We start from the raw sequence: 17,260 nt of genomic DNA, 5'->3' as shown, positions 1-17,260 counted from the left end.
TCATGGAGTGCCCACGAGTTCTTGTATTGTGAGAAAGGGAGAAAAGTACTTCTTTCTCGACCTGCTCTATCCCATGCATAATCTTATAAACCTCGATCATTTGGAAAGGCACTGTTTCCAAAGAGGTGAGCCAAATATTTTGAAACAGTAGCAATTCAAATAATTCCTCCCAGACCAGTTGTTGAATTTTCTGCTTTAATTTCAACTCCCCCCCATAAAAATAAATAAATAAAAATGTTTAAGGAAGATGAGATCCTGAAGTGATGCTCTGTCCTTCAGAAGAATGTGAATCATGGCTCTCCTGGGTCCCTCCAAGGTCTTCAATGGACTTGGATGCAGTAGAAGATATGCCTTAAGAAGGAAAGTGATGTTGAAAGAGTGATAATTCCCTTGACTTGTAGACAAAACAAAACAAAGTCTCATTGATTTCCAAGTATTTTCATGAGCCTCCATGAAGAATAACTCATTTGGAACATTCTTGGGTATTGCAGAAGCTTTATGAAAAAAGCTACTTCTTGTATGTGGTATGTCACAATAGACGTGTACTGGTAGAATCACAAACATTCATGGCAGAGTGCCACTTGTCCTTTCTGGTAGTTGCGACAAGGGCAGAGGCGCTGGTACTTGCTATTGTACCCTGCACAACTGAATAACAAAAATTCCTTCTGGAGGTAGCACTCACGGACATTTTCAGCCACAGCTGGGTAGAGGTGATTCATCTCTGACTCAGTGCTATCACAAACAATGTTGAGCCTAGGGGAAAAAGAAAAAGAGAGCTTTGCTGTATGGATCCTACCATGAAAAGACCAGTGAGTGCCATGATAGGTTTCAGCATGACTCTGCAGAAGTCATTTTATTGGAATCAATATCTATATCTCTTTAGGGTTAGCTCTAAAAAGCATAATAAATGAAGAGGATAAAAAAGTTTGAGTCCAGTGGCACCTTCAAGACCAGAAAAGTTTCATTCAAGGTATAAGCATTCATGTGCATGCACAATTCTTCAGTGAGGAGGATCTAACACTCATTTACAGAACTTGTCTGAGAGCTTCCCAATTACAATGACACCATATGGTAGGTTGTCTCCCAATCGAATAATACGTTTGTTCAACTCTCCACAGCCACCCTACATAAAACATATTTGATCTACAAGTCCATTGAAGTCACTGGATTTAGAAAGGCATAACTCTACTTAGGGTGGCACTGTAAACGCGCTATTTGTATATTAATACCCTGCCTTTTTCCATCATGGAATTTAAGCTGGAATACATAGGATTCCCTAGAAATCTCTTATCCAAGCACTTAACTCCCAACAATATCTTTAGACTGGAGTACCAGAAAAACATCTACTTCTGCTTCATTGACTATGCTAAAGTCTTTGATTGTGTGGGCCCCAACAAACTGTGGCAAGTCCTTAAAGAGATGAGAGTACCAGACCACCTCACATGTCTCCTGAGAAACCTGTATAAGGGTCAAGAAGTGAGAGTTAGAACTGGACATGGAACAACAGAGTGGTTTAGAATAGGCAAAGGAGTATGGCAAGGATGTATATTGTCACCCTGCTTAATTTATATGGAGAGTACATCATGTGAAATGTCGGCCCGGATGAATCACAAGCTACAATTAAGATTGCTGGGGTAATGATTACTAATATTTAGTACTAATTATCTTTTCGTATTACAGGTGTATACCTTTTTAACAACGTAATTTCTCAAGCTTGCTATATTATGACATCATAGTTTTCAACCCAAACATAGAATCTCGACCACGTCTTCTTGTATAAATCCTCAGCTTGGTTTTTCAAACATAGAGACAGTTTATCAATCTCTGCTATATCCAATATTTTGTTAATAACTTCACATCTAGATGGTATTTCTATTTCCCCCCAGTATCTAGCATACATTATTCTTGCTGAAATAGTCACATGTAATATAAAATACCTATCATTTCCCCCATATTGTTGTGGTATAATACTCACTAAAAATATTTCAGGCACAAAAGGGATGGAGGTTTTCAGTGTTTTTTGTATTACTTCATGTATCCAAGCCCAAAATTTTTAGCTTTTTCACATTGCCACCACATATGGAAAAAAGACCCTACTTTACTCGGCATTTCCAACATCTATTGGAACATTTTGTGGGTTTTTTTGTAAACATTTTATTTTTAGGATATATTCAACAAAGTTCAACATTTGTATTACAGTTCTTATCCCTTTATATCCTACCCTCCTCCCTTTCCCCCCTATATATGGCTTCCCACAGTGCTACAACCTCCTGCATAATCTTTAGGTTACTCTTAAGTACTCCTCTTTATCTTTTACATATTCTACAGGTAACTTATTTTTTCACAATTCTCTATACTCAATAGTTATCAAAGCAAAATAAATTGTCTCTCACATCCCAGTATTTTTCCAGATATTCTTTTAAGTCTTTCCAATCTTCAAAAAAGTCTTCTGCTGCCATATTATTCAGTTTCCTTGTCATCTTATCCATTTCAACCATAAAAAGTAATTTTTTAATCCATTCTCCCAATTCCAGAAACTTCTTCCTGTTTCCAACTTTGCGCATATGTCATTCTGGCAGTCACAATCATATACCACATAAGCGTTCTTTTCGCCACATTGACCTCTTCCATTTTAAGTCCCAAAGGTAATATTTCTGGTTCCTTTTTAAATGTGCAGGAGGGAAATCGGGCAGCGGCGAGTGGCTCGTCGCTGCTGCTGCCTCAGGGCCATTTAGAGTGGGCGCGCAGGGGGGGGAGGCAGCTGGGCGAGCGGAGGCTACAGCCTCCGGTCAGCTTCGACGGGGGGAAGGCAGGTTTACCTCAGTGATTCAGTGGTGGGGTGAGGACGGCAGTGGCGGCTCTATCAGGCTGTGATTCCTGACCAGTGGAGCGTCTGTCCCATCCAGGCGCTCCAAGGCAAGTGAGATCTCGTCCCTCCCCTCCCAGCCACCCAGCCAATGGCACCCCAGTTGCCCTGAGGGAGCCAGCCATCGTAGCCAGCGTCTTCTGAGTGGCAGTTCTTCCGGCCAAACACTAACGGTGCGCATTTTCGAATGTTGGAGCCCACTACGGCTTTATTATAAGGGAGAGATATCTGGATTGGATTGTGCCTTTTGCCACCAATTATGCCAATATATATTTTTAAGCTCAAACCTATTATCCAGCAGTTCTTGATATCTCATAAATGTTTCTTTTCGGTTGACATTTGGGTTTGAAAGGGCTTCTAAGGGGGCGTCCCATCTTGGGGTTTTGACTTAAAAACATTTTTTAATTTCTTCCCAAACTTTCCATAAGGAAGCCCTAATCCAGTGTTGCTTAAAATATTTATAGGTATCAGATTTCCCATACCAAATATAAGCATGCCAGCCTAATTGTAGATCATGACCTTCTCATCTCAAGAGTCTAGCATTTTCTAGTGTTATCCACTCCTTAATCCAGGTCAAAACTGCAGCTCTATAGTATAAAGCCCAATCTGGAAGGGCGAAGACTCTTCTAATCGTGGCATCTTGAAGTATTTTAAGTTTAATTCTTGGCTTTTCCCCCTGCCAGATAAATTGTGTCATAATTTTGTCTAATTCTCTGAAGTAACTTTGATTATCCCCAGAAAAGATAGTTGAAGGTCTTTCCATTTTTCTAACTTTATCTTTATCTCCTTTAATAATTCCATATAGTTGTTACCCATTAAAGAGCTAGTTTTATTTGTTAGATTGATTCCAAGATATTTAATCTTTTTCTGTATCTCAAACACAGTTAATTATTGAAGTTGGTCCACTTGGACCTTTGTCATGTTTTTGACTAACATTTTTGGTTTTTTATAGTTAATTTTGAAACCTGCCACTTCTCCATAATCTCATAAAGTCAACCTCAATGTGTTCACCAAGGTTATCAGGTTTTCCAGAATAAATACCAAATCATTAGCAAACGCCAATAATTCGTAGTCTTCTCCTTTTATTTTCAGTCCCCTAAATTGACTGTCTGCTCTAATTGTATCTGTTAAATCTTCGAGTACAAAAATAAAAAGCAATTGAGACAAAGGACAGCCCTGTACCGTCCCTTTATTTATTGTTACATTTTGCGATGCAACTCAACAACAAATTAACAAATATATAGAAAAGCACAAATTGAAAGTTTTTACAAAAGAGCAGAGGGAAATTTTAAACCAACAAATATCAATAGCTGAAATCACAGAAGCTAGGGAGTGACATCAAGAATCAAGATAATAATTCTTTATGGATAAATGAGAGACTGCAAATCTCTTCCTTGCCAAATACCCCATGCAAGTAGAGAAACTACTTTTCATGAACCTATGGATTTTAATGAAGGCACATCTGTGAAGTCCAGACATAACAACTTATTGATGAATAATGAAGTATCCAGTGACCCCCACGAACCTTGTGATAGAAACCAATAATTTGATTCCGAACAACTCTGTAGTCTATGCACAACCTCAACCCACCATCCTTTTTCTTCCGGAATAAGACCGGAGCCACAAAAGGGGAGGATGCTGGGCGGATGAACCCACACGCCAAGTTTTTGTCAATGAATTCACACAATTCCTCTTTTTCCCAAGGACTCATTGCATAAAGTTTACCTTTAGGTAATTTCTTGTCTGGGATTAATTTGATAGCACAATCTGAGTGTCTGTGGGGGGGCAATTTATCCGCCTCCTCCAAACTTCAATGAAAAATTGGGAAGGGGTAACTACATCTAGGGAGAAAGGAAAGAAAACCACAACTAACTGAAACCCCAAGTATAGGAGATCACAACAGCTTATATAAATGTTAATCTTTGCTAGTATTACTTTGAACATGGTCGGCTATGCTAAATTTTTTATCTTTTTGTCCAATGTTTTATCCATTTAAGAGAACCCCCAGAGCATCCCACAATAAAACTAAAGTTTAAAGGCACAATTCAGAGTCCTTCAGCCTTCATTTTGTCTTATCTTTTCTAATCCTCAATTTATATGTACACTTGGGGGCAGCCGCCCCCTTATCAGAAAGAGAGTCCTCATTGGAAGACACTGAGTCCAATTCGCCACTGGATTTGCTGTCATCTTCTTCCTTCTCAACTGCAGCTGGCTCTCCCAGCTGCACTCTCAGGAACTCACGTGCTTTGGAAACAGAGTCAATCTTTTCTTTTTTATCTTGCAGTTTGAAAATGACTCCTCCTGGAATTAACCACCTGTAGACAATGCTGTTTGTTTGAAGAAAAAGGATTAAATCTTTATATTTCTTTCTCTTTTGTCTTATTTCAAATGGAATGTCTTTTAGAATCCTGATGGTGTTGTCCCCGATTTTCAAGGGTGTTCCTGTAGTTGCTTTCAGGATAGAATCCCTCACATGTCGCTTTGAGAATCTAGCCACTATTTCCCCAGGCAGATTATTCTGTTTGATGTACACAGAATAGGACCTATAGACCACATCCATTTTGTTTGCAAGATACTCTGCTTTCAAATCTGTAACTGGGGCTAATGCTTCACTCAGGAGTTGCTTTAGATTCTCACCTTTTAATTCTGGGACCCCTTGAAACCATAGGACCAAATTTGCTTTTTCCATTTGCAGCTGTAAAAGTTGTGATTCTTCCGAGGCTTGTTTCTTTTTCAGCTTTTGCGCCTTTTTCTTGACTTTTTTGGCATTGGCGTCCATCACCTTCTCAGCTGTTTGCTCCGCTATTTTTAAAGTCTCAGTCAGTTGGAGCTGCTGAGTTGCAAGACTCTGGTTTAGATTCGTCAGCTGTTGTTCTATGTTAGTCATCTGATCCAGCAGAGGGCGCAAGGACTCTGCCAACATTTTGGAGAGCTCGGTGGTCTCTTCCGGTCAAGGGTTCAAGATTCCAGCTGGTTTCATTTTTACTGGTTTGTCTTTCTCTGCCCTTTTCCCCGCCATCTTTATGGATTGTTTACTTTTATGAGAACTTGCTAAACTCTCTGAAATACGCCCACATGTTTATCCGCGCTCGGGTAAGTCTCTAAAAACAGCTTTCAATGCTTTTTCTTCTGCTCCCCCCTTAGTATTTCATTGTTTAGTTCATGCGTATGGGAGGGACCCCTCCCCCGCTTGCTTTTTTTGCCGTTCCCAGGGGGTAGCTTTCTTTTTAAATTCTCATTTCGCTTTAACCCAACTCACAGTTAATAGTTGGTCATACAACCTCACTCGGCATACGTTCAAAATGCTCGATCTCCGATGCTTGTCCCAGTCAGCGGCTCTAGATCCATACGGACACTCAGCAGCAGGACCGTCAGGGCAGAGGAGCACCTCAATTTCCCAGCATTGCGCTGGTGAAGAGGCCACCCCTCAAAAGCCCCATGGCTAGGAGCCGTTTGCCAAAAATCCGGGGGGGTAATGACCCGTCACCCCCTACTTTCCGCTGATGCGCAGATCACATCCCCGGGAGGTCCGGGAGATGCGTCCACCAGCATGTCGCCATAAACCGGAAGCCCTCCACCAGCGCTTTCCGAAGAAACCTGGGAGGGGTCGTTGGGAGGGGCAGGATGTCAGGTAGCCTTGTCATAGATCTGGAATGTGGAGGGGTGCACCTCCTCTTCATTCTCAGCTCTTCCCTGTCCAGCTTGTGTGTCCATGCTTGACCTTGCAGTCTCCAGCTGCACTTTTCTCAGCTGGGAATGTTAACGGTTTTTACGCTTTGCCTGCTTGCCCACTTGCTTGTGCCTGCGCGCGCGAACTATAATCATTGGCTTATACTTACAGGGGGGTGTTTTGATTTCACTATAAGTCAGATGCCCTTATACTGACGGTCATTCCTGACACAATCTGTACATGTGTTCTTTAATACTGGAAACACTAATAAACAGTTACCTTCTTCTGAAGCCCTGTGTGGTGTAACCTGATTGAGGAGCCTGACAAAAAGTCAGGAATTTATTGGACCTTTCATTTTTAGCAGAGCTGGACTTCCAACAGATATCTGGGTAATTGAAATCTCCCATGACCACCGTGTCCCGTCTTTTTGAGAACTTCGTAATCTGTTCTAGGAGTGTCTCATCCAAGTCCTCTGCCTGGCTTGGTGGTATATAACAGACTCCCCACCATAATATCACTACTATCTCTTACTCCTTTTATTTTTACCCAGAGACTTTCAACTGAACTGCCATGCTCAGATTTACACACACACACACACACACACACACACATATATATATATCATTTTCATATAATGTGACCCCCTCCACCCTTCCATATTTGTCTGCTGCTTTTAATTGTTGTACCCCCCCGATCCTAAATTTCAGGAATGTCTTTTAGGTCACAGTCCCCTTCCTGTATTAGGACTTCAGGTTCCTCCTGCTTGTTTCCCATACTCTGTGCATTAGTGTAGAGACATAAGAATCCATGTTTTATGCACCCTAAGGGTTTTTTTTCTGTACTTACATGTGAGTCAATATTACTTAGCATACGTGCCACTCCCCACAAAACTTTAGCGTTCTTATCTCCAGTTATTGGCATCATACTAGGGTTTGCATTTTTGTCTCACTCCCCCATAGGATTTAGTTTAAAGCTCTCCTTAATAGGTTTGCAAGGCTGTTAACAAACACATTTTTCCCTAGCCTTGTGAGTTGCAAACCATCTCCCAACAGAAGAGCTTCATCTCAAAAGCATAAACCATGATCCAGAACTCCAAACCTTTCCTGATGACACCATCTGTGTAGCCAGTCATTGATTTGCAGTATTCTTCTTTCCCTTCCTAAGCCACTTCCTTTGATAGGAAGAACCGAAGAAAACACAACCTGCTCTCCCAATTCCTTCACCTTTCTACCCAGAGCCACATAGTCTCTTTTAATATGTTCTGGGCTGTACTGAGCAATATCATTTGTTCCCTCATGGATGAGCAAGAAGGGATAATAATCCATGGGCTTAATGAGTCTTCCTACCTTTTCTGTCACATCCTGGATGAGTGCATCCAGTTGATAGCATACCTCTCAAGACAACAAGTCCAATTGGCACACTTTAGCTTCTACCTCTCTCAGTAGGGAATCCCCAATTGCCAACACATGCCTTCCCCTACATTGGGTAGCAGAAGCTCGAGTCCTCTCATTCACGGGGGTCTGAGAAACTTTCTTCAAGCTTCATGGTGGCTGGGGGAGGAGCCCTTGTTCCAGTGGTTCAGAATCAATATCTGTGGGGAGATCCAGGAACTGATTGCTTAGTAACAGAGGCTCAGAATGTCTCTTGATTTTCCTGCTCCTGTCAGTTACATCCTTCCATGTGCCCTCCTCCTGTGTTGAGTGCTCCTCCATTTGCTGAGATACCTTTTCCTCCTCCTCCTGTTGCTCACTCAGGAGTGCTTCATGTGTTCAGTCCATGAAATTTTCACCTTCCCTTATAAACTGGAGTGTGGACAAGTGTGCCTCATGTTCCTGTATTTTCTTCTCCAATAGGGCAACCTCCAATAGGGCAACCTATGTTGCAAGTGTAGTTGCCGTTACCCTCGGGTAAGAATACGAACATGCCACAGACTTTGCATGTCACTACCTCAGCTCCCTCACCAGCCATGCCACTGCAATCCATTTCAAAATTAGTTCAGTTTAACTGGCACTTCCTTGATAACTCCCTTGCCAAACTGCCTCTCAGGGCTACTTGGGATAGGTTTGCAGAAGCAAAACAAAACTTAACAAATATAGCATGTAAGAGCTACTCAGCTTCCTACAGGGCTCACAGGCCAGACCCCCAGGCTCAGAGCCCCAGGGCAAGAGCCCTTGAGCTCTCACCCTTTGGCTCATGCCAAAGGCTTGTGCCTCTTGCAAGGAAGAACATTATACAATTAAAGGTTCACCCAGCAGAGGGTGGGGCCAGCAGTCAGCCCCAGGCAAAACTGCTAAAATCTACACTCAGTTACACCCAGGCAAAAGAGACAAACAGAAACCACACTTCCTCAAACAAGCACCACTCTCCAACAGGCTATACACACTCACACACCTTCAAACACTGTCCTCCCACACAGTAACCTTGGCTACTTCTCCTCACAAGTTAAGGATAGGCAAGTAATAAAACACCAGCCACAGCTCCCTCACCTACCCGTTCTCAGAGCCCAGCTGGGTTTGGTCTGATGGAGAAGATTGAGGGAAACCCAAGGAAGCAGAACCCAAGATAGTGGTGGGTTGGGATGGGTGTTAAAGATGCAGAGGAAGGAGGCAGCCCCAAGGCAATGGCTATGGGACAATTCAGGCAGAAAATGAAGGGGAAAGGTGGGAGGGAGTTTGAGATGAAGAAGTCTGAGGAAGACCCAAGGCAGCAACACCCCAGACAGTGGTGGGCTGCAATGGGATGTGAGTTAAGAGACACAGAGGAAGGAGGCAGCCCCAAGGCAATGACTGTGGGACAATCCAGGCGGAAATCCCAAGGAAGGGGGGGTTGTAATGGAGAAGGTTAAGGGGGACCCAAGGCAGCAGAACCCCAGATAGTGGTGGGGTGGGGTGGGTGTTAAGAGATGCAGAGGAAGAAGGCAGCCCGAAGGCAATGACTGTGGGACATTTCAAGCAGAAAACCCAGGAGAAAGTGGGGTTTTATTGGAGCAGAGCAGAAAAGGGTACCCAAGGCAGCAGAACCCCAGACAGTGGTGGAATGAGGTGGGTGTTAAGAGACACAGAGAAAGGAGGCAGCCCTAAGGCAATGACTGTGGGACAGTTCAGGCAGAAAACCCAGGGGAGGGGGGGGATTTTGAGATAAGGGAAACCTAAGGCAGTCACTCTGAAGTGATCCAGGCACAGACAACCCAAGGAGATGTGGGTGGCGGGTGTAAATCAGTATGACATCCTCACCAGTCAATCTAGAACAAGACCCCGAAAGCAGGTTTACCCACCCTTTGCAGCAGATAAACAAATGGGGGGGGGGGGGGATGAATGTAGCACAGAAATCCAGGGAAGGCAGTTCCCCTGGGCTTTTGACTGACTAATGTTCAGAGATCTTGTGCTGTAGTGTGAATCATAGGCAGGTTATCCCCCCCCCCCCCCTGCCCAGGCCCACCAGCAACACTATTTTGTGAATGCAAAGACACCCAGAAATCCCAAAGACCCAACACAAACCAAGATAACCTGTGCAGCTCCATCGCTTATATAGATCCCCTTCCCATCACAATGAGTGGAGACGGATGTCTGTTACTGGCGAGCAGCATTGCCTATGAAGCATGGGAGGGTCAAAAACCTCAAACCAGGCAAAATTTGGTCCGGATTTCTGAGTCTGAACTGGTTCATGCCCATCCCTACTAGTGATGATAATGAAACAAAAAAGCGGGCGGGGGGGGGGGGGTTAATGTGAAGAAAGGCAGCCAGTGAGGTGGGAGGGGAAAGACACGTGTTGAACTGGAATCGATGGAACCATAAATCTATTTTTAAATACTTAGCCATCTACTTTCAGTGCTGTAATTCCTAATTAGGGTCTGTCATGACCCCAGGGGGTCTCTGCCTTTCGCCGCCACCACCCTGGACTTATGGTCCCTGTTGAGAAGGTCCAGGGTACCCTCTCAAGCACATACAAAATGCCCCTTTTACAGCCGAGAACACACAGGCGTGATTGACCCAGGCAGAGAAAATAATTAAACAGAAAAACAACACTGGGGCAGGGAAAACAAGACAAGGGAAGGTGCTTAAACATGGTACAACAGTGTGAAAGGAAAAATAAACATAATCTAATGCAGCTACCTGTTTTTACTTCCAGGCCATGCTACCTAGCACTCACGCTGAGCCCAGTGGAGATCTTCCTCTCTCCCAGACCAGCCTGTCCCCACAGTCCAGGCTGCAGAGAGAGAGAGACCGAAAAACTGAGGTATCTTTGTCTTCCCAGACCAGCCTTTCCCCTTAGTGGGACCAGGCCGCAGAGAGACGAAAGAACATCCTATTTCCCACAGTTAACGGCTAAGACACATCTCCTCACAGAATCTTCCTCTCTGATTGGCTATATAAGGGTCAAGGGAAAGGGAACCTCCATCAGGACCCCATTGATGAGGGCTGCATAGCAGTGATCTGTGCTGGTTCTGCCATTTACACATATGGTGTAGTGGTTAAGTGTGCGGACTCTAATCTGGGAGAACCGGGTTTGATTCCCCACTCCTCCACTTGCACCTGCTGGATGACCTTGGGCAAGCCATAGCTCTGACAAGAGCTGTCCTTGAAAGGGCAGTTCTTGAAAAAGCTCTCTCAGCCCCACCTACCTCACAGGGTGCGTGTTGTGGGGAGGGGAAGGGAAAGGAGTTTGTAAGCCGCTCTGAGACTCCTTCAGGTAGTGAAGGGCGGGGTATAAATCCAATCTCAATCTCAATCTCAATAATAAACAGTAAACAGTATTCTGGTCAACATTAATAAGAATACAACGTCAGGTTAATTTATTGCAGGCCTTCCTGGGTCAAAGCTCTTCTCAAATGTCTCATCATCTGTAGTGGCAAGGCTTTCGCTGGGAGTAAGTTCTAAATTGGATCTTAACCACGCCATTGAGTTCAGAGGTTTTGGACAATCTACTTTCGTGCTGCCTTCAGCTGTACGCCTGGCTACTATATCCTGTAACGCCTTCAGTGCTCTTTGTCTCAAACAGTCTGAATTTAGCATCTGAAGTTCCTGAAGAAGCTCAATTAGGAACTGAGGGCAAGATTCATTTTGAGACATCAGTGTAGCTACTTCAGAATAAATGGTGTTTCTCAAAGTTTCAAACATAGAAAGTTTATTCCCTGTTTCTGGTTTGAATGTTCCTGTCACAATAGTAGGATCCACTAGATCTGGCCTGCTACTAAAGCGCTCCAGAGATTCCTCATCAAATTTCCTTCTCCCGCTGGTGTCAGGTTGACTTTTGTGGTTACCACTAATGGAACTTTTTCCTGGCACTGCAAACTCAGTCTTAAGAAACAACTGGCTCTCTTTTTCTCCATTCTGCTGGTCATTGACCAAAGTCAGTTTACCATTCTCCACTTTCTCGTTTGGCTGCTTCACAACTCTTGGCTTTTCTGTTCCAACAGTGGAACTACTTTCAAAGGGCTTTAGAACTGCCCCATATTCAGTTTTCACTGTAGTGTTATGCTCTAGGGGTGGTTGCTGATGCTGTTGTTCACTGGTTTGAGCCACATAGTTAAGTGGCACGTCACCAGGGCTCTAGTCGGGGGGGAGCTCTCAGGTACGGAGCTCCGGAAGAGAACCTCTAGGGGGCGGGGCGGTCACGTGGTGAAGCCCCGCCCCTTCTTTACCCCGCCCTCTGCTTCGATCCTCATTCCGTTTGGGAATGAGGATGAAGCAGGAGGGTAAGTAGCCGGGCCTTCTGACACACTTCCGGTGATGTCAGGGGGTGTGGCGATCTGTCACTTCCGGTGATGTCAGGGGGCGTGGCATATGCAAATAAGTTATGCTAATGAGTTATGCTAATGAGCTCCGGCAGCTCTTTTTCTACAACAAGACCCCTGCACGTCACCCAAATCAGATGGGAACATGGAATCAAAGTTGATACAGACTTCTTCCAGGCTGGAGTCTTCCTCTTGATCCTTCTTTTTTTTTTTGGTAAACAAATTTTATTTTCTCAGGAATACAACATATAAAACATTTCATTCTATCAATTGTCTACCCCATTCCCAGTTCCTCCCCTCCCTCCAATGGCTTCCCACAATGCTTCCACCCCTGCTCCAAATTACTTCATATCATCAACAATATCAGTTTTTCATCATTACAATCTAAAGATAACATCGTTTGACTTAATATTGATCTAAACATATTAAGTTTTGTTTCACATCCCAGTTCTTTTCCAGATAAATTTTAAAATCATTCCATTCTCCAAAAAACTCATCGTCTTCTTTGTTATTCAGTTTTTTTGTAATCTTATCCATTTGTGCCATGAACAGAACTTTTTGTATCCATTCTTCAACCTCTGGTACCTTTTCCGTCTTCCAAAACTGAGCATAAATCATTCTCGCTGTCACTATCAGGTACCAGAGTAAAGTTTTTTTAGTCGTATTGACTTCTTCCATTTTGAGTCCCAAAAGCAGAATTTCCGGTGCTTTTTTAAAAGAACATTTCAGTATTTTTTGCATTTCATTGTGGACTTTTGTCCAAAAGTCTACAGCTTTCTCACAAGTCCACCACATATGATAAAATGAGCCCTCATGCCTCTTACATTTCCAGCATTTGTTTGACATATTTTGATTCATATTTGCAATCTTCTTAGGTGTCATGTACCACCTATACATCATCTTATAACAATTTTCTTTAACATTAGTACATGTCGAGATCTTAATAGAGTTTTTCCACAAATATTCCCAAGTTTCCATATCCACTTCCTTATTCATATTAATAGCCCATTTTAACATTTGTTCTTTAACAGTTTCATCTTCAGTATACCATTTTAACAACACCTTATACATTTTAGAAATATTTTTTCCTCCTCCACTCTCCCATACCTTTTCAATTTCATTTTTTTCCTCTCTAAAACCATAGTTTTTTTTGTCAGATCTAAAAAGATCATAAATCTGCATATATTTCAACCACTCATATTCATATTCAATTTCATTCTGCTTTTTCATTACCCACTCTGTTCCCTCTTTTTTAATTAAATCTCTATATGGCAACCAGTCTCTACCTCGCTGTCTTGAGTAAGATATCAACACTTCTACTGGTACAATCCACAATGGTCTTAAGTCACTCTGGTACTTCTTATATCTTGTCCATACCATATACAAAGCTTTTCTCACCAAGTGAAGTTTAAAAAAACTGTCCATTTTTATCTTGTCATACCATAAATATGCATGCCAGCCAAATCTACAATCATGCCCTTCCAACCCCAACAATCTGTCATTTTCAAGCTTCACCCATTGATCCATCCATGTTAGACAAACCGCTTCATAATATAGTCTAAGATTTGGCATTTGTAGACCTCCTCTTTCTTTGGCATCACAAAGTATTTTCATTTTGATCCTTGGTTTCTTGCCTGCCCAAACAAATTTTGACAACTCTTGTTGCCACTTGGCCAACAAATCCGTTTTATGCAGAATTGGTATTGTTTGGAACAGGAACATCAAACGTGGTAGGACATTCATTTTTATAACTGATATTCTTCCCATCAGTGATAAGTTCATTTTATCCCATTTCTTAAAATCTTGAGTCAGCTTAGTCCATAATTTCTCATAATTATTCTTATATAGGTCTATATTTTTTGCCGTTAATTCAATTCCAAGGTATTTTGTTTTTTTAACTACTTCACATTGTACCAGTTCTTGTAGTTCCACTTGTTTTTGTTTGATCATGTTTTTACATATAAGTTTTGTTTTATTCTTATTTACGTAAAAGCCGGCCAATTCTCCAAACTCCTTTATTTTTTGAAAAAGCAATGTCAATTTTTCTGTTGGGTTTTCCACCATAAACATTACATCGTCTGCAAATGCTCGATATTTGTATTGGTGTCCTTTATGTGTCAAGCCCTTTATTTCTTGATCGTACTGTATTTTTTGTAAAAGTATTTCCAATACCCAGATAAATAATAACGGTGATAACGGACAACCTTGCCTTGTTCCTTTCTGTACTTTGAAGTTATCTGTCAGTTCTTTATTCACATTTATTTTAGCTCTTTGTTCAGAATAGATAGCTTCAATACAATTTCTAAAATGTTGTCCCGCTTCAATCTTTTCCATCATCTGGTGCATAAAATTCCAATTAAGATTGTCAAAAGCTTTTTCTGCATCAACAAACAGAAAAGCTACTTCTTTTTCTGGGTGCTTTTCATAATATTCAATTGCGTCCATTACTATTCTTACATTGTCTCTAATCTGCCTTTTGGGTAAAAAGCCCGCTTGATCTTCAGAAATTACCGTTTGTAAATAGTTTTTCACCCTTTCTGCAATAATTTTTGCAAAGATTTTATAATCGTTGTTCAAAAGAGATATTGGCCTGTAGTTCTTTACATTTGTTGAATCTTGTCCTTCCTTTGGAATCAAAGAAATAATTGCTTCTTTCCATGAGTCCGGCACCTTTTTGTTTTCTCTTATTTCGTTGGTTAAAGCTTCCAGGACCGGGGAAATTTCTTCTTTCATCTTTTTGTAGAATTTCGCTGTAAATCCGTCCGGCCCAGGCGCCTTCCCCAACTTTGTCTCTTCTATTGCCTTCATCACTTCTTCTTTTTGAATTGGACCATTTAATAAATCTTTGTATTCCTTACTTATTTTTGGTAGTGGAATCTCCTTTAAATATGTTTTAATCTTCTCAAGATCAACTCTAGTTGTTTGGAATAGTTTAGCATAATACTTGAAGAAACATCTCTTTATTCCATTAGGATCAACGAACTCTTTTCCATCTTCTATTATTTTGGTTATCATTCTTCTCTCTCTTCTAGCCTTAAGTTGCCAAGCTAAGTATTTTCCCGGTTTGTTCGCCCCTTCAAAAGATTTCTGTTGTAACTTCTTTAAATTCCAATACATTTCCTGATTCCAAGTCTCATTCAGTTGTTCCTTCAGCAACTTTAATTCTTTAATAATTTGCTTTTTTCCAGGCTTCTTTTTTAATTCCTTTTCTTTCTGAGCAATTTTTTCTAACACTTCTGTTTGTTTTTGAAGTTTTTCCTTTTTTTGCTTCACGTTTTGCGAGATGAGAATTCCTCTCATCACCGCTTTATAAGCATCCCATACAATCTGTATCGGTGTTTCTTTATTTAAATTTTGTTGAAAGAATTGTTTCGTTTCTTCCTTTAACATCTCAATTACCGTTTTCTTATCCAACAAGTCTTCATTAATCCTCCACAGAAAGGGTTTTTTCCTTTCTGTGGAACTCCATACCACCGGATTGTGATCTGAATTACATCTTGGCAAAATTTCAGTCTTATGTGTTTTCATTGATAATTCTTCAGACATCCAAATCATATCAATTCTGGAAAAAGAGCAATGTCTATTGGAATAAAAAGTAAAGTCTTTCTGCATCGGGTTCCATTTCCTCCAAACATCTTCTAATTTTTCTTGCTTAACTAATTCAAAAAAATTCTTTGGCAATTTTCCGCTGAATTCGTTGTCCTTTTGTGGTTTTCTGTCTAGACGATCTATTGTCCCATTAAAGTCTCCGGCCATAATAACTTGCTCATAAGTCAATTGTTGTAATTGGTCAGTTATATCCTTAAAAAATTTTTCCTTTGCTCCATTGGGTGCGTACACGTTGATCAACAATGTTTTTTTCTGCTGAATCATTAATTCCACACCCACGTATCTGCCATCTATGTCCTTAAAAATTTCTGTAGGTTGTAACTCCTTCTTCACATATGTCACAACTCCTTTTTTCTTGTTTGAGGCCGCAGAACAAAATTCAATTCCAAATAAAGCATTCTTTAAATATTTTATATCCTGTTTTCTAATATGTGTTTCTTGCAAGCATATCACGTTGCATTTCTGTTTCTGTATCCAATGATTGATTCTTTTCCTCTTGTTTGGTGAATTTAATCCATTAACATTCCATGACAACAATTTGTACTCCATTATGCGTTTTATTTTAAAGTTCTCCAAAGACGTCCGCATTGTCCGCCTTAAATTTATAAAAGTCCATCATCGATCTGATCTGAATCCTCCCACCTTGATACGTAAAGGATAAACCTTGTGGAATCTCCCATCTATATCTGATGCTCAAAGCTCTGAGTTTGTCCGCCAAGGATTTATACCTTTTCCTGTCTTGCAGTATTGTTCTTGGGAGTTCTCTCATCACCATAATTTTGTTTCCCTCTATTACAAAAGGGACGTTGAATTGCTTCTTGAATATCTCCTCTGTTATTGATCTTGTTACAAATTGTACAATTACATCCCTTGGTAAATTCTTCTTTTCTGCAATTCTGGAGTTCACTCTATAAATCAAATCAAAGTCTGAGTCCATTGACCCTTCCTCCTCGCCCAGAAAAGCCGTTATCACTTCCATCATTTTTTCTTTTAAGTTCTCATTCTCTGTTTCCTTAATGCCTCTGAATCTCAGATGAGTCTGCATCCTTCTGAACTCCATCATTGTCTCTGATCTTGTAATTTGTTGAGTCAAAGAATCTTGTTTCTCTTCTATTTTTTGTATCTTCTCCTCTGTCTCTGTAGTCTTGGTTGCATTTGCTTGAACATCCTTCTTAACTCCTTCCATTTCTTGCTTGATTGAAGTTATTTCTGTAGTAACCAATTCCTTCAATGCTGTTATGTTCTTCTCTTGGACTTCTTCTAGATGTTTCAGATGAATCTGAGTTTGCTTCTCCAGTTGGTCCCCCAATGTTTTTTCTATCTGCTCCCCCATGGCTTGTATTGCCTCTGTCATTCTCTTCTCCATTGCTTCCATGGAGGC

At 41.3% G+C, this 17,260-nt stretch overlaps 1 protein-coding gene across 1 annotated transcript in view; it reads right to left on the bottom strand.

Annotated features, from left to right (window-relative positions):
* Positions 1 to 554: 554 nt before the first annotated feature.
* Positions 555 to 17,260, bottom strand: part of MGAT5B (mannosyl (alpha-1,6-)-glycoprotein beta-1,6-N-acetyl-glucosaminyltransferase, isozyme B) — a gene marked incomplete at its 5' end in the record, with an annotated part of 154,185 nt that continues 137,479 nt past the window's right edge. Inside the window, one exon of the mRNA XM_015414819.1 lies at positions 555 to 753. Coding sequence (XP_015270305.1) covers positions 555 to 753 — 199 coding nt within the window. The remainder of the gene's footprint in view (positions 754 to 17,260) is intronic.

The sequence above is a fragment of the Gekko japonicus genome, unplaced genomic scaffold (genome assembly GCF_001447785.1).
Source record: "Gekko japonicus isolate JY-2015 unplaced genomic scaffold, Gekko_japonicus_V1.1 scaffold2107, whole genome shotgun sequence".
In the NCBI taxonomy this organism is placed as follows: domain Eukaryota; kingdom Metazoa; phylum Chordata; class Lepidosauria; order Squamata; family Gekkonidae; genus Gekko; species Gekko japonicus.
The sequence above is the reverse complement of the archived record's forward strand: the minus strand, read 5'-3'. Positions and strand labels throughout refer to the sequence as shown.